Source organism: Mus caroli, unplaced genomic scaffold (assembly GCF_978045245.1).
Source record: "Mus caroli unplaced genomic scaffold, Mus_caroli_1 scaffold_2, whole genome shotgun sequence".
Taxonomy (NCBI): Eukaryota; Metazoa; Chordata; class Mammalia; order Rodentia; family Muridae; genus Mus; species Mus caroli.
The window spans coordinates 58,966,752-58,984,310 of record NW_028227257.1 but is presented as its reverse complement, the minus strand read 5'-3'; the positions used below and the strand labels follow the sequence as shown (position 1 = coordinate 58,984,310).

Here is a 17,559-nt window from a genome sequence, read left to right as displayed (position 1 = left end):
CATTATTTTGTGTTTATTGAGCACTTGTCATGTTCCGGCCCCAGACTCCAATGACTACATTACCCACACCCACTCCCATCCCTAGATCTTTGGGAAAAGCTTTGTAATCACATATGGTCATAAAGACACATGATATAAGGACAAACCTCTTGGGGACCCTGGAGTGTTTGATCTTTGGCCAGTCTGTCCCTGGCAAACTACAGAAATATATATGTTTATATATATATATATATATTAAATCTTTGCTCATGTCTGTACAACATTGATCTCTGCTAACTGTTTAAAATAGAACTTGATTCTCTCTATTACAGCATCTTCTAAACCCAACAGCCCCACAACAAAAGGAGGCCTGGCTTCATAGACTGATGCAAATCTCCCAGAGCAGTCTAAGTAGTCACTCTGAAGTTGCATGGCAATCTAATATCTATTTTTCTCTTGAGCTGATGTCCACAGAAGCAGGACTAGGCAGGGGAGCACTTGGCAATTACATGGAAACACCCATGAGCTCAGTCTAAACCATGAGTAGCCATGACAGATGTTTTTGAGATTGGAACTCTATTTTCCAGACATTTCAGGTGGTTCCCCTGTGCTAGCCTGTGCTAGCCTGTGCTAGCCTGTGCTAGCCTGTGCTAGTGAAGTTAAGAGTTTCCTTGACTGCACATATGAACTGAGGGTACCCTAAAAAGTTGTGAATATTTCAGTCAACAAGAAGAGACCCTGCCACCTTCCATGTTATATCTGCTGTTCCCTCAGCACCGTATCTTCAGCAGTTAAGTGGCGTTTCCTCCAACAATCTATGATTTCCCACTCCATGGCTAAGTGAAGAGCCAACAACTTCTCTGAACATCAATGGTTCCTCGGTAGGCATAAAGAGCTTGCGTGGGGCTCTTTCTGTGTGTTAGCCAACAGAAAGGCTGCTGGCTCAAAGAGCTGGCAGAGTGGGAAACCAACGACAAGACTATGAGTCACATGGTGCTGGTGGAGGGGTGAGTGCTGGTCATGGCCAGAGACTGGCTTTCAGTGTTACATCACTGGGTAGACATTGAACTTAGGAGATATCCTCAGGAGGCAGCTCATCAACCACCTCAGACTCCTGATCAATCTCCTCAGAGACCTCCTGAGCCTGCAGCTCAGTCTCCTCAGAGACCTCCTGAGCCTGCAGCTCAGTCTCCTCAGAGAGCTCTTGGGATGGTTTGTCAGCCTCAGGGATGTCTTGAGATAGCTCACTGATGGCAGGGGCCTTCTGAGCCAGCACACCAACCTTCACAGAGAACTCCTGATATGGATCTTCAGGGATCTCTTGGGTTGGTCTGCCAGTTTCCATAAGGGTTTCCTCGGCCGTGCTATCAACATTTACAGGGAATCCATGGACCATCCTGCCCAGCTTTACTGAGACTTCCTGGCATAGCTGGTTACTCTCCTCATGGTTGTCTTGACAAAGCTGGCAAATTTCCTCACAAACTTTCTGAGACAGCTGGCTGGCCTGGCACGGGTGGCACGTGTTGGTAGTAGTGTCATGGTCCTTCAGCAACAGCTGGCTGATGTCAGGGACCTCCTGCTGAGGCTGGCCAATCTCCTCATGGATGTCGTGACACGGCTGGACAATGTCCGGGACCTCCTGGCATGTCTGGCTGGCCTTGGTAACACCCTGACTTCCTGAAGGGCAGATTTCCACAGGTAGCTCTTGAGGGGGCTGAGCTGGCTCAGCAAGCTCTTGCTGTCTTTCTATATGGAGGTCTCGTGTTCCATCTCTAGGAGTCTCCTGGAGCAACCCAAGGCCTTGCTTTTCTTCAGTCATATGTATATTTACAGAGGACTGATCACTGAAGCCAAAGTGTGAGTTTCCATCTACTGCTGTAGGAGAGGAAGGGCCAGCACTGGACACAGTACTGGAAGGCCCGCTGCTGTCTGTAAAGCAGAGTTAGGAGGTCAAGTCAAACGAGCTGCAAAAGGAGGCTCTACCCATGCATGGACATTAAACCCTAGAGCACATTAACTTTGCTGCTCGTGTTTTTGGAGAAAAGGTCTGGATTCTTCCTAAATGTGGCCAATATATGCACTTGCTCAGCTTAGAAATGGTCACACTAACCTAATGATGCTAAGGCTCACCTAAGGTTCAAGAGAATGAGGCCCACTTCATCTAGTTTTTACAAATACTCTCTGATCCCAACTCTAAATTCCCATGGCTCCTCCTTCCAACTTTGGGTACATGTAAACATTTTGTCCCAAAGGTTCACAATTACTCTTATACATCAAAACTATGGGAAATACTTAAAATACTGATTATCAGGTTCCATCTCCACAGTTTCTAGTCCTATAGGTTTGGTGTAAAGATATGGATAGGAAGAAGGGAAGATGAAGAAGACAATATTATCTGTTGGAATGTTCCCAGCTAAGGAGACTTTGTATACGGCTCAGTGGTAGAGTGCTAGCTTATGATCATGTGGAAAACTCAGGACTCAGTACTGCACTAACGCCAGGAATGGTGGTGTGTACCTATGACTTCAGCACCTGGTAGGTGGAAGGAGCAGAAGTTCAAGGTCATCCTCAGCTATACAAAGCAAGTCAAAGGGAAGCTTAGGCTATGAGACCATCCATCAAAACAAACAAAACAAAAACAAAAAAGGGAGAAAGGCTCTTAATTAAATGTGATGTCCACCTTTTGTTAAGAATCCTTTCTTTAGAGCCCCAGTTTCCCTCACTCACTAGGCTTTGCCTTCTCCCTCCTGGAATCAAGAATTTGGGTGCTCCTGTCAAGTTTGGATTCTAAATTGGGATGACCGCCCCCATGCTTGGACCACAGTTGAGGCTGTCCTCTCTTGGAGATCTGCTACTTTTTGAAGAGGAAACAGCTCAAGGTCCCCTTGATGCACCCAGATTTTCCTCAACAAATGAGCATTGAGGTAATTCTCATATTTAGGCTACCATGAATACAACTGCAGTGAACATGAGAATTCTGGTTCTTCTTAAAACCAATCTCAAGTGCATGGAAACTATACTGAGAAGACAGACTGCTGGGATCTATGGCAACTCTGTCATTTGTATGAGAACTCGGTAGAATAGGGTTGCTTGGGTGTAGGTATTATGTCAAAATGTATCAGACTACATATATTAAATATGTGCAATTTTATATCAACTATAATACAACATGGTCTAAACTAAAAAAAAAAAAAAAAAAATCCTTTCTTTAGCAAATCTTGACCTTTTGTCTAAGATCAAGTAACAAACCACTCTTTAAAGAAATCAGTGTATTTTTGGAGCAAGAGATATCCCTAGAATTAAACAAGAGAATGTAGAAAACCTTTATAAATCAGGAGTGAAACATGGCAGCTCACACCTTCAACTGTAGCACCACAGAGCACTGAAAGTTCAAGGTCACCCTGAGCTACCTGGCAAGCTCTGGTAAAGGCAGAAAATGAAAAAGTAAACCTGTAAATGAAGACACCAGGAAAGAACCACAAGGAGAAGAGAGAGAGAGCAGAGCCCGCTGCTCAGTGCCCTTCCTCAGGTCTCTGCTCTCACATGGTTGCTCTCAGAGGAGCGGCTTCTCCCCACGTGTCTGTTATCCTTAGCCTCTCACAGGTTGTCCTCGGTAATAATAGGAACAGTGACTGCAAGTTCTTAGGGTTCGGACACTGGTGGTAGGCAGGCAGGCACCAGTGAGGAACAAATCTTCTCCTTAGCATCCTGCCTACAGGCATGGCTGAGACCACACAACCCTTCATGGAGAGCGTGATGTGAGACTGGCACGTCAGCGCTGGGCTACAGGACTGGGCTACTTTCTAGCATCCTGTGTGGGGAAAAATTCGCTTTCTTTTTTTCTTTCACCTAAAGATGGAAGACTATAATACAATTCCCAACTGACAATGCTTCAGGGTGTTTGTGTGTGTGTGTGTGGGGGGGGGGGGCGTCACAGACAACAGTAAGGTTCTTGTAGAAAGAATGGATTATATTCCAGGAAAAAGGTACATATATAACTGTTTACATTGATCTTTACATATGATTCAGGGAATTCACAGAAACCATCCATCCATCTAGGTCAGCCAGGGGTGGTGGCACACACCTTTGATCCAACACTCAGGAGGTAGAAAGAGACAGAATTCTGAGCTCCAGGCCAATCAGGGCTACACTGAGAAATTCTGTCTCCAAAAAAAAAAAAAAAGAAAGAAAAAAGAAGAAAAGAAAAGAAAAGAGCTAAAAAGAATAAAAATAACAAGGACCTTAAAGTCTACAGGAAGGATGATAGGGTCTATAGTAGTAAAGTTCCCTTTTATAAGTGTCATATTTATCAATGGAATTTCAGCTATCACTAAAGCACTACAGTATCTATCAACAGTGACAGGTTCTGGAAACAGGAAGACACTGTATCAAAGAGAATCTGACCAAGGCTGATCCTTTTTAGAAATCCGCCTGCCTCTGCCTCTGCTGGGATTAAAGGCGTGCGCCACCACGCCCGGCATAAATAAATCTTTAAAAAAAAAAAGAAAGAAAAGGCACCCGGTGAGCTTAAATTGAGGACATTGTTCTCCTGGTGCCAGGGAACAAATAATTTTCCCCACACAGGGTGTTAGAAAGTAGCCCAGTCCTGTAGCCCAGCGCTGACGTGCCAGTCTCACGTCACGCTCTCCATGAAGGGTTGTGTGGTCTCAGCCATGCCTGTAGGCAGGATGCTAAGGAGAAGATTTGTTCCTCACTGGTGCCTGTCTGCCTACCACCAGTGTCCGAACCCTAAGAACTTGCAGTCACTGTTCCTATTATCACCGAGGACAACCTGTGAGAGGCTAAGGATAACAGACACGTGGGGAGAAGCCGCTCCTCTGAGAGCAACCATGTGAGAGCAGAGACCTGAGGAAGGACACTGAGCAGCGGGCTCTGCTCTCTCTCTCTTCTCCTTGTTCTTTTATTTGTGCTTTGAGATAGTCTTGCTCCATACAGCCCTTCGCTGGCCTCAAACCTTCAGCCTCTGCCTCCATGGGCCAGAGTCACAGCATATGCAGGCCTGATGGAGACTTTTCTAGCTCTTAGCTTTCCTATCTACTTCTAAGTATCTAAGCTGTCTTCTAGTCACTGTCAGCAAGGATCGCTGTAGAGAGGCCAACAGGGAGGTCAGGTGAAGACAGGCGAAGTCTCACCCCTCTTTATGTGAAAGGTCCTGGGAATCACTGTCGAGAAGGAGACTCTTCAGTGGGGCTGGAGGACAGAGGTGAAGAGACTGTTTGCTTTAACTTGAAAATAGCACAGGAGACTGCTTCCCAGAACGGCCATTCCCATCTTCCTCTTTTGAAGGAGCCCAGGAGCCCAGGGAAGTCTTGAGCTTGCTGTGCTTACAACTCCAACTCCACCTCTGCCTCCTCAGGGAACCCCGGTACCCAGCTACTCAGGGTGGGGTTTTGTTTGCTTTGTTTTTGTTTTTCTCAAGACAAACTCTGTGGAGCCTTGGCTGCCCTGGAACTCACTCTGGAGACCAGGCTGACTGAGGTCTGCCTGTCACTGCCTCCGGAGTGCTAGGATTAAAGGCATGTATGGCCACTGCCTGGCTTTTATTATTTTTTTAGTGTGTGTGTGTGGTGTGTGTGTGTGTGGGGGGGGAGGGTGTGTGTGTCAGACTTGCAGGCAGTTGTGAGTCACAGAATGTGGGGGTCAAATGGAGTTCCTCTGGAGAAGCACTGCATGTTCTTTTTTTTTTTTTTTTGGTTTTTCGAGACAGGGTTTCTCTGTGTAGCCCTGGCTGTCCTGGCACTCACTTTGTAGACCGGGCTGGCCTCGAACTCAGAAATCCGCCTGCCTCTGCCTCCCGAGTGCTGGGATTAAAGGCGTGCGCCACCACGCCCGGCTTGCACTGCATGTTCTTAACTGCTGAGCCACTGCTTCAGCCTTGGTCCCAGTTTTTAACCCTTGTCTTAACTCTCACGGCACAGCTCTCTTATCCACCGATCCCTCCATCCCTCTTGGTTTCTGATTAGGAAACTAAAAAAGTTTACTTACACCAAGGTGGCTTTTCAGAGCGATGCCGAAGTTGCAGGGGTGGCGAATGAAGAGTGCGGGGTGGGGAGAACGGGCTATCTGAGGCCTGATGGTTGTGCATAGAGTCAAAGAGGGCTGTGTCGGTGAAGGGAGAGGCATGTGAATAAAAGGCCATGGCAAATCATGCAGGCTCTCAACCTAACCACAGCCACTTTACCCTCCCTCTGACTGAAAAAAAAAAAACGGTACCCTCAAGACCCTGACCACTTTGTCACTTTTTAAACTTTATGATTCTTTCCAAATATACAATTACTAATTTGCTTATTTACAAATAATGGGTTTAATGATGGCATTTTTGTAATGTGTTCACATTTATCTGCCACCCCCATTACTCTGCCCTGTCCCTCTCCCTTGTTACCCTACTTTTCAACAGACAGACCCCCTTCTGACTCCTGTCACACACACATACACATGTTTCATTCTAAAATACAAAATGTACTTTTAAAAAAGTAGGTGCCAGCTCCGAGGGCTGAGCAGCCAGCTGCCAAGGCTGGTAACCTGAGTTTGGGCCCAGGGCCCACATGGTGGAAGGAGAGGAGGTTCCCCACAGGCCGCCCTTTGCCTTCACTGAGCCTTATCCCCAACAGAGAAATGTAAAAAACCTTTCAAGTTGCTTTGGAAGTGAACACTTGATTCTCTCCTGCTGCTTTCAAATTTTCTGTCTTCTGCCCCGTGTGGCACTGTGGGCCCTTAATCCCAACTTCGTATTTTGGGTTTTTTTTCCTTTTTAACATACTTTTTCCTAGTTTTTCAATAAAACCTCCAGAATTGGGTTTCATTGGATCATATTAAACTTACAAACTACCTTGGGAAGAAGTAATATTCTTTTATTCTCTCTTTTCTGTGTGGGTGTGTGTAAACATGCATATATGTTCATGTATGTGTGCATGTGTGTATGCACTGGTGTGGAGGTCAGAGGTCGGTGCCAAATGTGCTCTCAGATTGGTCTCCGACTTTTTAAATTTAATCTTACGTGTATTTATGTTTGCTCACATGTATCTCTGTGCGCCACATGCATGCCTGGTGCCGGAAGAGAATTTTAGAGGACTTTGGATTCTTTAGAACAGAGTTACAGATGGTTGTAACCTGCTATGAGGGTAATGGGATCAGACGCAGGTCCTTGGTGTTTATGTATGTATATGTGTGCTCGTGTGCATAGACAACCCAAAGCATGTGGGTGACGGTCAGGAGACAACTTAGGGGAGTTGGTTCTCTCCTATCATGTAGGTCCCAGGGATCAAATTCACATCATCAGGCATGATAGCCACTACCTTTACCTGCTAAGCCATCGCACCAGCCCCAGTTGTGTGTTGTTAAAGCCACTTCTATGTCTTTGTGGTTGTCCAACTGTGGGGGTTTTTTCCCAAAAACTATTCTTTTATTTACTTTTCTATATTTAGGTTTCATTGAGAAGTAACAACTGTGTAGGTCTGCCCTCTTTCAGAAAAACATGTCCCATCAACATCAACCGTGCGGCTGACACTAAAGAGGAAGATGACGTGTTAGGACTGATGCCCAGGCTCCAACAAGAACACAGCACACCAGCCAGCACCAGCCTCTTTCATGGAAGCCTTTAAACCCAGGTAGACTCAGACTTCTTCCCACAAACAGAGCAAGTAAATTAGCACCTGAGGTTGTCTGTTTGTTCATTTGTTTTCTAAAGTGTCTAAAACGAAGCCAGGATGAGTTTTCAAACATCTTCTTGACATATTCTAAATTAAAACGTTATAAAATACAAGCTTCCACTGCAATAGCCTCAGCTATTCCATCATACAGCTCACTGTGAGCTGCAAGAGGCTCTTCTGCCACAAAATGTAAGCAAAGGGGAAACAGGAGTGCCGTGTGTGTGATGCTCGCTACAAACTGGTGCTCGACGGCAAACACAACCTTTAAAAAGGGAGGAAGGGGCAATTCTACTCAACGGGAGGAAGGGGCAATTCTACTCAACGGGAGGAAGGGGCAATTCTACTCAACGGGAGGAAGGGGCAATTCTACTCAACGGGAGGAAGGGGCAATTCTACTCTGGCGCTAAGCTCTACAAGCAGATTTTTGTTTCCAGTGAGGAGCTGGGAGAAGAAGAATTTGGCTCTTTTATTTCAAGAAGTATCAAATGGGGAAGGGGGAGCTGGCTGAGTAGGGAAAGGCACTTGCTCACAGGCTGACAACTAGAGCCTAGGTCAGAACTTCAACACACTGCAAGTCAACAGCCTTGTTAAAAAGAAATTGCTTTACCAGCAGCACCAACGAACTGAGGACAGATGAATGTTTCTGTCAGTTTAACACTGCTAGTGTCATCCAGCAGAGGGACCCTTGACTGAAAAAGGCCTCCATTAGAGTGGCCTATAGGAAAGTTGCTCTTGCAGATAACTCCAGCTTCAGAGGATTTGACAGTCTTTTATTATTATTATTATTATTAATTTTTTTTTTATTTTGGTTTTTTTGAGACAGGGTTTCTCTGTGTAGCCCTGAATGTCCTGGAACTCACTCAGTAGACCAGGCTGGCCTCGAACTCAGAAATCCGCCTACCTTTGCCTCCCGAGTGCTGGGATTAAAGGCATGTGCCACCACTGCCCGGCAGGATTTGATTGTCTTTTCTGTTCTCTACAGGTACTAGGCACCAGGCACATATAAGGTATGCCTACATACATGCAGGCAAATATGCATATAAAATAAAAATCTATAAATCTATAAATAAATGAATAAAAGTAAAAGAAAGGCAGCTGAATGTGAACCCAGAGAACGAGTCAGTTATCAGCACTCCTCCATGGCTGCTGCCTCCAGCCCTGAGTTCCTCTCCAGCTTACTTCATGATAAAAGATGAAATAAGCTCTTTCTCCTCAAGTTACTTTTGACCATAATATTTATGGAAATAAAAAGCAATCGAGGACAGCATCATGTCACAGCTTACATGAGAAAGCAGGCATGGGTCACCAATATGATTAAGAAAAATCTGCCCATTCTGATAGCTGAAGTCTGAAAAGTCAAGTGACCATGTAATCTTTGCTGCCCACAGCCCAGTGCTTTTCAGCTTGGGTTAATGTCTTTGGCTGCCAAGCCTCCATATTTAGTTTCTTAAAAAAAAAAAAAAAAAAAGATGTATTTATAATTATATATACCATTGCTCTCTTCAGACACACCAGAAGAGGGCATCAGATCCCATTACAGATGGTTGTGAGCCACCATGTGGTTGCTGGGAATTTAACTCAGGACCTCTAGAAAAGCAGTCAGTGCTCTTAACCGCTGAGCCATCTCTCCAGCCCCACATTTAGTTCCTAACTATCCACGTGTGTCAGTGCACATGTATGTGTAAGTGCATGTTGAGGCGAGAAGACAACCTTGGCACCATCAGCAGCTCCACTCTTTTCTGATTGAGATGGTTTCCTTCACTGGCTTGGAATTAGTCAAGCAGACTAAGCTGGCTGGCTTATAACCCTCAGCATGTGTGTGTGTTTGTGTGTGTGTGCCTACCAAGTACTGGGTCTATATGTATTCTTTTTTTAAAGATTTATTATTGTTTTTTTAAACTAAGAATTGTGTGTATGTGTGCCTACTTAGCTATACATCCATCACGTGCATGAAACTGCCTGAAGAGGCCAGAAGAAAGAGTCCATGGAACTGGAGTTTTAGGAAGTCGTGAGATGCCCAATGTGGGTGCTGGGAACTGAACCTGGGTCTTGTGCAAGAGCAGCAAACACTCTTAACCACGAAGCCATTTCTCCAGCCCCTTATTTAATTTTTAAATTGTATGTATATGTGTGTCTGTATAGTGGCTGTATGCAGGAGAGCTGGTGCCCACAGAGTTCAAGAGGGTATTAGAGCCCCAGGAGCTGGGGTTACAGGTAGTTGTGGGCCATCTTACATGGATACTGGAAAATGAATTTGGCTCCTCGTCAAGATCAGTTAGTTGTTTGAGACAGGGTTTCTCTGTGTAGCCCTGGCCGTCCTGGAACTCACTATATAGACAAGGCTAGACTCAAACTCAGAGATTTTCCTGCCTCTGACTCTCCAGTGCTGGGGTTAAAGGTGTTTACCACCAGGCCAGCTAAGTTTTTCAAAATACAGGCTACAGGGATCCAACTTAGGTTCTTATGCTTACAACACAAGTACTTTACTCACTGAGATATCTACAGCACCCCATCTCTCTCTCACACACACACATACACACACTCTGTCTCTCTGTCTCTGTCTCTGTCTCTGTCTCTCTCTCTCTTTCCCTCCCTGCCTCTCTCTCTGTCTTCCACTAGCACGCTCACTCTCCCTGTGCTGAGGACTGATCAGAGGGCTCTGTGTTTGCTAGGCAAACACTATCACTGAGTTAAATTCCCAAAAGTTTTCTGTTGTTTTATTTATGTGTATGTGCATCTGCATGTCTATGTGCAGATGTGCAGATGTGCCCATGGAGGCCAGCAGAGGGTGTCAAGACCCCTAGAGCTGGAGTTAACAGACAGGTGACTGTGAATCACCTGATGTGGGTGCTGGGAGTAGAGCTCTCTCTGGTCCTCTGCACAAGCAGCAGCGAGCACTCTTAACTGCGGAGCCATCATCTCTCCTGCCCCATTTTAAATTCATTATTTTCTCATGTTCTACAAATTACAGGTATGGAGGTAGAGCTAGCGATATACACAGTACTTGCCATACCTGCAGATGCCTGTGCATGGGCATCAGTGTGGCGCTGGCAGACTTTAGTCAAGAATTCACTCACTTGGCGCAAGGAAAGGGCATTGTGCAGTGTCTCCAGGGGGTAGATGGTAGGTACCATGGAGCACCCTTCAAATCCTGTTGGAAAAGAGATGAACAAAGTCAATGTTATTCCCACCAGATACACTCCAATTGGCCAAGGAAGGATGGAGAGTCCCTGAGAGCCATCAAGAGGATCTGTGGCTTTTAGAGAATGGGGTATCCAAGATTTCCAGGGGAAGGAACTCTTTGGAGCCCTTCAGGAAGTCTATGTCATCTCCAATTTTCCTAAAATGTCCACCCATTAACGCCTCCAGGTGATCGAATCACCTCTCACCCTACCTATGGAGGGCCTACAGCATCCTGTGGACTAACAAGAGCACCACCCTGCTCTTGTACTTTCCGGGGCAATAAAACAAGGATCAAGAGGCAAGGGGTTGAAACTGTAGGTCTAACATGAGGCGGTGGGTCATGGAGCTCAGAAAGAACAGCAGATTTCAGGGATTGTGAAAAAAACAAAACAAAACAAAAGAACAGATTAAAGAGAAGGCATGGAATCCAAGGAGGGGCTCATGCAAACTTAGGATGTGGGTAGAAGGGCTAGAATACTCGGATGCAAACTGGAGCATGCAATACATGAAGCTCAGCTGAGGAAAACCACATGCATGAACAGGGTAGGGGACGGGAGTTCTTTCTTGGTCATTTCCATCACATTAAGGCCTTTTCCTTATGCTCTACTGCAACATCCTAGGCTTGCTAGGTTTTCTCTTTCACCAAGAAAATGAGGCAACTCTTGCCCCTCCAAAAATACAATATAATCCAGGTCTACAAGTCTCAGTAGGGTCAAAGGTAGACATCAATGGATAGCCCTACTCCTGGGATACTAACTGAAGGATCAAGAACATGTCCTAAGCACTTTCTCAGCCCCAGATGGTTCCAGGGCTTCTCTGTGAAGGAACTAAGAACAGGGAGGGCAGCACCATCCAGGGAAGACTTAGTCTCTTCTTCACCAATAAGGAAAAGTCCTGGCTCACATTCCCATACCTGATCATCTTTTAACCTGCAGCTCTGCTTGTCTGGATGCTCACTTGATGCCCTGTGCCTTGGCTTCCCTTATAATCTAGTGGCAGGAGGCAGAGGAGTCCCTAGCTCATCAGAGTGGTTAGGAGAATGTTTGGTTTTGAAGATGATGGTAGTAGAAGATTAGAGAGATAAGAACAGATTAGAAATAAATAAAGCAAAACACAGATTCCAGGGCAAGAGATTACTCCTTTGCTGAGTAGAACGGGTAACATTAGGGGGCAGTGAGAAAGGAGACTAGAACGGGAGATGAGCAGCCAATGCTACAACTACCAGGCAGCCTGGCCCCAATCCCAATCAAGCAACTAATGCACGTCACATAACCTCAGAGACTAGCTAGGCTCTCCAGCCAGAAATGCAGTAAGCAAAGCAATCAGTCCCAGGCAGGGTAGTGGCAGCAGCCAGCCTGTGGCAGGGGTACCGTAGAGGCACTCGGGGTCATCCTGGCCTGAGTGCAGCCAGTTCCGGAAGAGGCGCAGGTGGTAGGAGCACTGGTGCAGGTGGTGCGCCAGCGTGGCATCCAAGGAGACTGGCCAGCCCCTTGGGCAGTCAGAGGAAAGAGTGCGCAGCAGCCGGACCACAGGGTGCTGGTCATCCAGCAGCTCTGCAGGGGACAGAGGGACCACGATAGGAAGCACAAAGATAGAGAAGAGGGAGAGACAATGAGGGGCACTGACTGACACAAGCGTCACTGAGAGTGGGGGCCACCTCGACCCAAGGTCAGCTCAGGAAGAAGGAAAGATGGTCAGAGCCACGGTCCGCCCTCACTCGGAAGAAGAGTATTGGCACCACACAGTGAGACTCAGAGAAGGCATTAATGAGACCCTAAAACTCCAGCCCTGCCTCCTCCCTGAGCACAATTCAGTCAGTGCTTGTGGAGCAGTTACATCACTGTGGAAGAGGGTGAGCTTGCACTTCTGGAGCCAGGAGCCTTGAGTATCTCTGAGCCGTCTTAGATTAAACCCTAGGGTCCACTTCTCAGACAAATGCACTTATGAGGTTGGCAAAGAGATGAAGAGATTCAAAGCCACTCTGAGAAGAAGGTCAAAATGATACTAGGCAGCACAATAAAGCTAGAACTGAGAACATTGCAGAAGGCCACCACAGACAGACCTGGTGCCAGGTGGCTGGCACACCATGCTGGCAGGAAGCCAGGAGTAGGACTCCTTTGAAACAGTGAAGGAAAAACAAAACAAAACAAAAAATAAAAACATCAGACTCTGCTCTTTCTAATACAAATACGACTAACTGTCCTTTCCCTTACTCTTGTACAAATAAAGTCTCAGGCTGTGAGGATTGAATCATTTTGTGTTTTCATTCCGCTGATGATCAGCCTCTGCCCTTGGTTCAGCTGGTGTGTGGAAGAGCTTTGATTTGGCATCCGTCATACTTTTAGCCGCTTGGCAAATTCTGTGGATGCCTGGGATTCAGCAGCAAAAGTGCTGAAGGCATCGAAAGTCATGTGACAAAGGGTACAAGAGGGACAGCATCGTATGATCTTGGAGGAAGTCTATGGGATGAAGACCTGATGTGACCACGAGCAACGGCTGGAGTATAGAAAGTCAGTACGGGAAAGGGAGGAGGGTCAAGGCAGGTGAGGAGGACTGCTCAGAACACCAGGCCAGAGCTGGCTCACCTGGCGGTTCCACGAGACTGTAGTTTCCAAAGAGCTTGGATTTTGGATGTCAAGAAAGCACTCAACCCTTCCAGCCCAGTGAGCCCTGACTGTACCCGTGGTCACACAGCCATGCGGGCCAGCCCAGTGAGCCCTGACTGTACCCGTGGTCACACAGCCATGCGGACCAGCCCAGTGAGCCCTGACTGTACCCGTGGTCACACAGCCATGCGGACCAGCCCAGTGAGCCCTGACTATACCCGTGGTCACACAGCCATGCGGACCAGCCCAGTGAGCCCTGACTGTACCCGTGGTCACACAGCCATGCGGGCCAGCCCAGTGAGCCCTGACTGTACCCGTGGTCACACAGCCATGCGGGCCAGCCCAGTGAGCCCTGACTGTACCCGTGGTCACACAGCCATGCGGGCCAGCCCAGTGAGCCCTGACTGTACCCGTGGTCACACAGCCATGCGGACCAGCCCAGTGAGCCCTGACTGTACCCGTGGTCACACAGCCATGCGGACCAGCCCAGTGAGCCCTGACTGTACCCGTGGTCACACAGCCATGCGGACCAGCCCAGTGAGCCCTGACTGTACCCGTGGTCACACAGCCATGCGGACCAGCCCAGTGAGCCCTGACTGTACCCGTGGTCACACAGCCATGCGGGACAAATCTGGCATTCTGGATGAGGGTGAGCCACTGGCTCTTTCCCACTAGATTAACTTGCTTTGGTGAGTTCGTCACACAGTTTAGCAATGTGACACACATGTGTGTTGGTTGTAGTTACAGGATATTATATAGCTCACCAGGAGCACAGGCAGGGATGATGTTCTAGGGGTTCCTCTTCTATTTAAGATGGAGACAGCATTGCCTTATCTCTTTTCCAAAGCCAGGTCCAGTTTTGGGGGTGTTTGCTTGTTTGTTTGCTTGTATGTTTGTTTTCTCAGCTGCTGTTGCAAAGCCAGGCATCATGCAAGGAGGTGGTGGGTGGTGATGGGTGGTAGGCTGGCACGCTGTTATGAAGACTCTGCCACAAGCAATTGTAGAAAGCTCTGGAATTGCTGAGTCAGTAAGGCAAGCCCTTTGCCATGGGATAGAGCTCTCATGTTGTCTTAAGGGCTAAACTCCATCAAGATGATCTTCTTTGCCAAATACAATAGCTCCAATTTTTTTATTTTAACAGGTAAATCCCAGACTCTGGGCTTTGCAAGCACATTAACCTCCAAGCTCAAGCACAAGAAAAACCTGCGGCTAGAAGAACCCTGAGGGCATGTGCAAGGCTGTCAGAGACCTTGGGTTGCTCTCCTGCACTATTCCTGAATTGTCCAGGTCTTCCTTTCTTTCCTTCCTTATGGCAAAACTAATTCTTGTTTCTTCAGCTGCTGAGTCTGCCAACCAAGGCTTCAGAGAAGTGGAGATATAGCTTTGTGGATTTGTTTTATGGATTTGGATCTTTTCTTATGGTGCCTAATAAACTAGGAGCTACTTGATTTAGCTCTTACTTCAGACTCCCAAGCTCCTGCTACTCTAGGTACTCTCTAAGTCCCAGTCCCAGGCTTGGGGTTGGGCATGAAGTTCTATGCTGTGACGACTGTGCTATGTGAGGCTATATGACTTAGCACAGACATGTCAGTGTGAATGGAGACTTCAGCCACAGGTGGAAGAGCGAGCCTGGAGGTGGAGCCGGACTGAATAAATTTAGGGCCACCAACCACGGAAGAGACTTCAGCAATGTCTAGAGGATAGGCAAGGCCTGGCCAGGCTAAAGTCTAACACCTGTCACTGGTAAGGCAGCTGGTGGGTGTGGGTACAGGAAATCAGAATAATCTTCTGTTTGCATCCCAGCTATCAAACAGAAGAAAGCCATATCTAACAAAACTGGATTGACTTGGGGACAAGAAACAACATAGAGGGAAAAAAAGAACCCTAAGGATATAAAAATAAAAGCTCAGTAGGGAGTGGGTCTTAGGTTCTCTTGCTGTGCTCCCCTCACAGTGCAGTGCCCACAGACCTAGTTCTTCTATACACTTACAATGTTACTCCTTCTAAGTTTTGCCAGGATTCTCATCTCAACTCTTCATTCCCAGCTTCTCTGAGATAGTGTTGCCATAGGTCCATCTGGCCTTGGGAAACTGAAAACTTAAGATCCAGAGGCTGGGGCCTAGCTCACTGGCAGAACATATGGCCAGTATACACAAATACCTGGGTTCAATCTCCAGCACCAACATTCAGCCAAAAAGAAAAAGGAAAAAGGAACAGAAATGAAAGAAAGAACCCTCAAGGAACACTTTCTCCTTACCTAATACCTCCCTTCCTTTTTCTTTTCTTTTTCTTTTATCCCCTGTTTTCTAGGCTCAGGCACTAGGTTAGTAAAACATAAAGCAGATGTCAGGAACACAAGAGCCACACAGAGTACACAAGATGGCAGGAGACGGAATATGGAGATGGTAAGTGATACATCCAAAGCCAAAGCTCTTATAGGCAACTGTAGGGTTGCTCCAAAAGAAGAATACACTCATCATCGACCCCATCAAAAGATCCGGGGAGTAAACTCGGAAGGTCAAAACTGCACAAACTGAGATAGCAGGGAGAGAAGAAATGAGCCCAGGTTAGGTAACGCTATTCTCATCTAAGAAGGAGAACCTAGGTCTGTCTGCAAACCGTCTGCCGGGTATGTGATAGGAAAGGGAGAGTCATAACTGATGTTTTGGTGCTGATGCTGACAAAAGTGATGTGATGATGATGGTGATTATGGAAATCAGACCCTGAGTTGCCACAGAGATAGGTCAGCCTATCCAGCTTACAGCCATGGCTAAGGCTAAGGCTGTCACAAGGGAAATGCCCCAGGAGGGACACTTAGTGAGGGGCTCATTCAGAGAAAGCAGGGTGTCAGTATAGTGGAAGGAGAGGCAAAGTCAGTGTCGGAACTCAGGGTGCAGTGTCTGGAGGTGACATGAGGAGGAGGAGGAATGATGCTGAGTCAGAAGCAAACGTACCGTTAGTCGGATGCTTTGCAAACGACACAGAAAATCGTTTTACGGCCGGGACAAACAAGAGCTCTGGGGAGAAAAGACATCACGGGGATTATACCCACCCCTGTGCCCACCCTCGGCTTTGGAATCTGCCCACTGTGTGCTTGGTTCTTTTCCTCAACGTGTAATCTGGTCCCATCCCCTTCCATATTCACTTACTTCCTCTGCTGTAATCTCTCAGCAGTTGGTGTCACTTGACCACAGCATAGTCCCACCAAACAACCCTAATTTCACCAACATGTTCTCCTCCTAGCCATGTGGAAGTAAAATCTGTATAGAAACTTCCCTCCCTTCCCCCAGTGTCCTTCCATGTCACTTTTCCACCTTAGCTGAGCGACTACCACATCCCTAACCCTGATTCCCTGAAATGTAGCCAAGACTCCACTGCATTCCTCCTGACCATAGATCATCCTCGTGGTCCTCACCCCTACAGGCCAGAATCCAGGAAAGAGTACAAACTGATGCAGCCAGGCTGTGTGGGGGAGATTATGAAGGGAGAAGCATAAATAAGTAGTATTTGTATGGTGAGAGGGAATGCAAATGGAGGAGTGGAGGGGTCCTGGCTCCTTCTCCCATTTATTATCCATGAAGAAAGCTTGGTATAAGGCCACTGCCAGTGCCATCTTAAGCATGAAGAGTTCTGGAGCTCTATGCTTGCTGGGGGATAAGTTGAAAGAGAGAGAGAGAAAGAAAGAAAGAGAGAGAGAAAGAGAGAGTTGCCCCCCAAAACCACCCACATACCATCTCGGTGCTTTAGACTGGCAGGCGGGAGCTTTTTGCCATGGGTGCGGGCGTAGTCCTGAAGATTCGGAGCACTGGAGGAGCCACCCAGCACTGTGGTGCTGAACAGCCCTGTACACTGTGAGCCTGCAAGGCCGGGAGCACATTAGTAGCCGCGCAAAGCTGCATTCAGGACACCCAACTCTGCTGTACAACATTAAGACACACACAGCCATTCAGCGCCACCACAAAGCGGCTACTCCAAGTAACCACAGAGTGTTCACTACTGTTCATAGCCACACCAGGCAAGCAAAGTAGCAAATCTCCAGACTATCTACACGGCAGACAAAAGGCCAGTACAAAAATGGTTAGTCTTATTAGGTACTCAAAGCCACTGAGGTGCACTGTGCT

The 17,559-nt window shown here is 47.1% G+C and overlaps 1 protein-coding gene across 13 annotated transcripts in view; it reads right to left on the bottom strand.

Annotated features, from left to right (window-relative positions):
* Positions 1-31: 31 nt before the first annotated feature.
* The window catches only part of Ppip5k1 (diphosphoinositol pentakisphosphate kinase 1), a 46,042-nt gene continuing 28,514 nt past the window's right edge, over positions 32-17,559 (bottom strand). For 4 of the 13 annotated variants that reach the window (XM_085834522.1, XM_085834523.1, XM_085834525.1 and 1 more), the window contains exons 28-33: positions 17,170-17,295; positions 16,393-16,455; positions 12,203-12,385; positions 10,663-10,800; positions 5,986-6,099; positions 32-1,908 (exon numbers count right to left, since the gene is read on the bottom strand). In XM_085834522.1, the coding sequence (XP_085690648.1) occupies positions 1,049-1,908; positions 5,986-6,099; positions 10,663-10,800; positions 12,203-12,385; positions 16,393-16,455; positions 17,170-17,295 (1,484 nt within the window). In that variant the 3' untranslated portion in view covers positions 32-1,048. The remainder of the gene's footprint in view (positions 1,909-5,985; positions 6,100-10,662; positions 10,801-12,202; positions 12,386-16,392; positions 16,456-17,169; positions 17,296-17,559) is intronic. The other 9 variants (XM_085834528.1, XM_029473453.2, XM_085834530.1 and 6 more) reach the window with 7 other exon arrangements.